Source organism: Pterocles gutturalis, unplaced genomic scaffold, assembly GCF_000699245.1.
Source record: "Pterocles gutturalis isolate BGI_N339 unplaced genomic scaffold, ASM69924v1 scaffold50222, whole genome shotgun sequence".
Lineage (NCBI taxonomy): Eukaryota > Metazoa > Chordata > Aves > Pterocliformes > Pteroclidae > Pterocles > Pterocles gutturalis.
Genome location: NW_010117406.1, coordinates 1 through 6,146, shown reverse-complemented (window position 1 = coordinate 6,146; position 6,146 = coordinate 1). Strand labels below are relative to the sequence as shown.

Here is a 6,146-nt window from a genome sequence, read left to right as displayed (position 1 = left end):
AACTTGGGCAGTGTGGCTTGAGCTCTTGGAAGTGAAGACTGAGGCAAAGAACTCCTTAAGTACCTCAGCCTTCTCTACATCCTGGGTCACCAGGTCTCCTGGTTTCTTCCAGAGGGGGCCCACATTTTCCCTAGTCCTCCTTTTATCGCTGACATACCTACAGAAGTTCTTCCTGTTACCCTTAACGTCCTTGGCCATATTTAATTCTGTTAGGGCTTTAGCTTTCCTAACTTGATCTCTGGCTTCATGGACAGTGTCTCTGTATTGTCCCCAGGCTACCTGTCCTTGCTTCCACCCTCTGTATGCTTCCTTTTTTTGTTTGAGTTTGCTCAGGAGTTCCTTGCTATCAGGTGACAGAGTAGGGGCAGAAAGAAGACAACAGCCTTTGCTTTTGAGAAGCCTCAACCTATTCTATCTCTTACCATCTCATACTTGTAGGTCGTCCTCTGAAACATACTCTTAGTCCTCTGGATGTAGAGAAGGATGTTGGCAAAGACACGGATGGCATCCTGGTAACGCCGCATCATCAGGTATGCGAAGCCCACGTAGTAATACGTGGTCACCTGGCACTCAGGCACCCGGGAGTACATGCTCTGAGAAGGAAGGATCAACCGGGTGTGTTAAGAGTGGAGACAACCACCTTTGATCCAAACAGCTCATTACCCAGAATCCAGCCACCGCTGCCTTCAGCCTGTTCAGCTAGCTACCGTTGTTCTACCAATTCCAGTTCAAACAATATTCTCTGTAACAATGCTGCCTTGCACAACACAGCAAACTTCTTAAAAAAATAGACATTTGTGCTGCAACAGCATCAGGCATTATCATATGGCTTCATTTAATGCCAAAGCTCCAGCTGTGTGTTCAACCAGGCACTTCTTTCAGCTAATCCTATAAACAAACTCCTGACAACTACAACAGCTACAAACAGTTTCTGAGATGGAAGACTCATTATGGCAATCTTTCACCGGCATGTTTGAATAGTGGCATTTGGAAAACTGCAATGGAGGGTTTAAAACATGTCATATTACCTTCTTGTTAAGCTCGATGTTCTCCAGAACCTTGATCGCTTGGTAGTAATCCCCAAGCAGAGAGTGCAGACGCAGCAGCCCAACCAGGCTGAAATAGCCCAGCATCTTGTAGAGGGAGTGGCGACCGTACTCACCAGCCACACTTTCGGGATCACCTAGAAAAAAAGGAACCGTGATGCTTTCCTCCAAAGGAGCAAGCTCCACTTTCAACACCCCCACGTTTACAGGCAAACTTCAACTGCAACCATTGACATTTCTCACATAAGGCCAACAGAACCTGTTCCCAGTCAATCCATCCGCTGATCGGGGGTTTGATCCAGCTCCCAAACAAAGCCAAGAGAGCTCAGCCAAATCAAAGCAAGGCAGCAGACACCACTCTTGACTGGCCTCGCTCAGCTAACATACCTCCACTTGTATAGACCTCTAGCTGTCGGTTGATGTTGGATTTGTCTACCAGAGAGTGCAATACATTAAGGACACTATGAACGTTCCAGATCTTGGGGTTGGAACGAAGGAAATCAATTTCCTCTTCAGACTTCTTGGCTGTCTTGCAGCGGTACTGGCTGAAAGACTGGAACTACAGGAAAAAACAGAGATTCGATGATGAGAAACTAGTTTGGAGATGTTCAGCTAAGCGCACTTAAGCTCACAAGTTGATCACAAAAGCATTACAATAAGCTACAAGTCGTGTGAAAAAAAGTTTCATCCGAGCTCACCTGGCAATCAAAATGGTAAATTATACCACCTTTAAAGCAGCCAGAGAAAATCTGATACAGTGTAGAGGGAAAAGGCCAGAAGACAGAACAAAGCAGAGAAGGATCTCTTAGGCCACTAAACACAAATTTGCTGTCTGAACAGGCAGCAAAGAGAATGACCAAGTCATAAGACATGTCTGCATACAAACACATCTTTTTCTGCATATGCACACATCCTTTTTCATCCTCAAGCTTGACAAGACTACACTTGAGGAATTCCAGGCAGCTCTATAATAAAAAGTTAAAGAGAAAGGAATCTATAGAGAAAAAAAACATAACATTTGAGATCAGTATTGCTGCACTCAGAACAGAAAGTAGAAAAATATTTCCTAACGTCAAGATCTTAGACCACAGATTGATTATTTCAAATAAGGTCAGCAATCTTCCAGTGCAAGCAGAAAGGCCCTACTGACTAAGAAACGCAAAAATGAAGTAAAACCATAGAATACAATAAAACTAGTTTGAATGAGTATCCTCACAAGTCTTTGTGATTACTGCAGACTTGAGTCAGGCTGCTTTGCACAAATCAGGCAGAAATTAAGGTACATTACAAAAATCCCCTAAGCAGCAACTGAAACAGAAATATCAATAGCAGTCCAGCACTCCCCACACAGTTCCCAGTAACTTAAAAACCTGTACATTTACAGCTACTTCATCTGCCTGGTGGCCCAGTAATAACAGTGCTCACCAAAGTTTTTGACCTTTAATGATACCTTAGCTATGAAAAATCACAGAGAGGGGGAGGAGATGGAAGATTCAACAGGCCTAACAGAAACAAGGCTGCCCCCAAATGGCCCAGTCTTATAGTCATATACCTGATATATGAATTCATCAATGATATCCCAGAGCCACTGATTGGGCAATTCCAGAGGAGCAGGGCCATCAGCATCTGCATAAGAATGTAAGTAACAGATGAGAGGCGTAGTACCTTGAGCAAGAAGAGTGTCAGAATGGGAGGAATAAAAAAATTAAAGAACACAATAATTTCCCTGGAATGGGAGATGCAGCAGCAGATGAAAGAAGCTTCCAGTAGGGCAGTGATATGTAGCTTTGGTTACCACTACTACCTTCACTTTTAAAGAATAAGCTCATATAGGGTTAATCTCTGGAGCATGACTGCTTAGCAGCAATGACTCTCAGAATCTGTGCACCAATTCTGGATCTATTCTCCACAAGAAGTCTGTCAGGGAATCACAAACACTAAAATTTTGTTCCAAGGGGAATCAACAACAGTAACCAGTTGTGAAACACCACAGCAAGTTTTCTCTAGCTTACAGCTTCATTTTGCTTTTTAATAAAGATAAGTGAAGCAATTCTCAGCAAGGCAGAAAGCTAAATAAGTTTTATTATTTGGAATATTTCAGAAAAAACTGAAAACTATTTGGGCTTTTTGCGGTTTTAAATGCATAGATACAAAGTTCTCTTCATTCAACAAACTCAAACACATGGAAAGCTCATAGACTACCTCTCCCTATATAAACAAACACGTTCCAGCTCTTCTGACCCTTTCTCCAGCTCTGCCCTCTTCATCCACTCTCCCCCTCCAAAATTCACAAACCAGAAATGAACTGCAGGAACTCACTGAGGATGTAGTTGAAGAGATTGCAGTAGTTGTAATAGGATTCAAATCTCTGCTCCAGCGTAGGCCCCCCCTGCAATGAGAAGTCATTACAGTCTGTTTAGTTTCAAGCATGGCAGGAGTGACATGATGGGCAACAGTGTATGAAAGACAGTCAATGGTCACAGCAGTAGAGGGTCTATTTCAGAAATGTTAGAGACAATATTCAACCAGGATGCCCACCAGCACCACCCAGAAAACCTGAGATTGTATCACTATTGTCACAGAACATGGCTGACTTTTCATGTACAGGTAGCTCCTCCCAGGAACGAATGAGCATTCAAACCTTCCACGAATTGGATGCATGAACCTTCCTTGCCCTCTGCTGTCCAGACATAAAAGCTTCCTAATACCCTCAACAGCTTTCCTTCCTTCTCCCCTCATGAGAGGCCTTAATAAATCCACAATTCTGCTTCTGGACAGTATTTCTAAATGCTTTGGAAAGACCAGTAAACACAGCAGGGAATCATTCCCTGCCCATAGTAGGGGGGTTGGAACTAGATGATCTCTAAGGTCCTTTCCAGTCCTAACCATTCTATGATTTTATGATTGTTCCTAGAACCATCTTCCTTGTTTCACCTGGAGACACCTGAGGGCAATCTGAACACCACTAACAGCACAGCTTGAGAAACCAGTCTCACTTGTTAAAGCCTGACTCGGGTTAATACAGCAGCCTTTTTGAAGTCCCCACTTGTCCACCCTCTGGTCCACACCAAAACTGCAGTTATTACTTATTTACCCCATAAGTCATGCCTCTGTTCAGCTTCTTAAAGAACCAAGAACTACTAGGATTTTCTCACTGACTTAAATTAACTTAAGAAAAAAAAAAAAGTGGGGTTTATTTTGTTTTATAGAGTGTTATTCCTTCCTGTTCCTTCTCCTGTATCCTTTATGGTGCCCACATTTCCCTCCACACAAGGTGCTCTGACCCCATGTGGTTTTTTGATCACAAATAACACACCCCCTTCTTGTGACAACCCCTCTCACCCATCTGCTAATCTGAATAACAACCACAAGGAATCACATAAAACCAACTAATCCGTAGATCTTGCAATTATAGGTCTATCAAAAAGAAAATGCAATTACCTCCCAACACCTCCTTCTTTCCTAACTCACTATGCACTACATTTGATGTCAGTAACAAACTTTAACATAATAGCCTCCTGAAAACTTGCACCAGGTCTTCCGATTCATGTAAGCTGCCAGGGAAACGTGCACACTCATTACAACCAAGCTTAAGGAGGCACCTAATGAGCCTCAGAAAAACAGTCATGCCTTGCTCTTCACCAATCAGTGAATCCTTACTAAAGTAAAAAAAGGCGAGAATTTTAAGCTTCTCTAAAAGGAACTTGACTGACAGCTCAAAAACCTATCCAGTCCTGTTTTGCAAAAATCATGGAACTACTGATACTGTGGTAGCAGCAAGATTTGGCAAGCCTTATGGCACAGAGAAGCCAGCATACAACCAATAGGAAGACACAAGACAAACAATACTCACACTGACTTTGGCATAGATATGCCTATAATACAGCTCCTTGTATAGGATGAGGAAAACGGCATCTGGAAAAGATTATAAAACTGGACATTAGCAAGCCACCAGGCTTAGGCAACTGGATCTCTCAAATATGCCAGTGGCGTTCCTCCTGCCACAGTAAGAGAGGCACAAAAGGATACTTCCTTCAGTTCTGACTTCTTGACAGACATCTACTGAAGGAGTCGCTAGTGTGAACAAAGATGACTGACTCAGGTGGCTGCAACACTGTGCACCTGTTCACTCACATATCAAAAGTAATTTAATTCTTTTTCTCTCTGAGAAGCAAAAAGAAAGTAAAAGAAATACGTACCATTTCCAACCTGAGGGGCAATGGCCTCAGCCTCTGGCCACGGGGTATTCTTAAAAAACCTTTCTGTCAGCTTTGTCCAGCTGAAAGATGGACACACACATGTGTCATTAGAAACCATTTTCAGTATCAGAGCGCTGAAGTTAAAGATCACAATATAGAGGCCTTAGACCTGATGAAAGTAGAACACCACCACCATCTGCTTTTAGTAAGTCCAGTGCTGAAGCAAAGAATCAGAATGGCAAACCAAGCAATAAAAATCTTTACTTTATCCCTGAAATACGGAAGAGTTGTGTATCTTACTTGCACATTCCCCTTATGGTAACAAAGCTACAAACAGGAGTGAAAGCATCTGTAGGGAACAGACACAGCAATTACACCTCACAGCTTTCTGCAAACTGCCTACCTAGCATTACTTGAGATCACTTTTTGCTGTCTCCATACCTGTTAGGCACAGGACTGCTGTTTTCCTTCAGACAGGTCACAGCTCTAAACTTAGACTTATGTTAGACTAATGGCCTGGAACTATCTGGGTTTTTTTCCCCAGTGATCAATCACATCAAACCTTATGCTGCATACCAGAGCAAGCCAGGTTTGGAACAAGACAGCTAGTCAACCTTTCCTTTTAAGAGCAGTGTGCCCTTTCATCACAGTTTAACCAGCGATTCCCCCCTGTACCTGTTCTCATAGATGTCCTGGATCTCATACACCTTCTGGTCAATAACATCACTGGAAACACGGCTGGCCTGGAGCTCATACACCTTCTGGTCAATGAGATCCGACACTGTCTTGTGAAAATACTGAATGAAATTTTTGATCACCTCAGGGATCACCTGGTAGGTCTGCTGCTCGTACTGGCGCTCGTACGCCAGGTCTTGCTTCGGGTCCCCTGAGGAGAAAGAAG

The 6,146-nt window shown here is 43.1% G+C and overlaps 1 protein-coding gene across 1 annotated transcript; it reads right to left on the bottom strand.

Moving 5' to 3' along the window:
- Positions 1-422: 422 nt before the first annotated feature.
- EIF3L (eukaryotic translation initiation factor 3, subunit L) lies at positions 423-6,141 on the bottom strand (the record flags this gene model as incomplete). Its single annotated transcript, XM_010075770.1, has 8 exons — positions 423-593; positions 1,029-1,183; positions 1,434-1,605; positions 2,599-2,672; positions 3,366-3,435; positions 4,900-4,961; positions 5,246-5,325; positions 5,921-6,141. Coding segments are annotated over 8 exons (1,005 nt in total), but the record flags the coding sequence as incomplete, so codon positions are not given.
- Between the last annotated feature and the right edge of the window lie 5 nt (positions 6,142-6,146).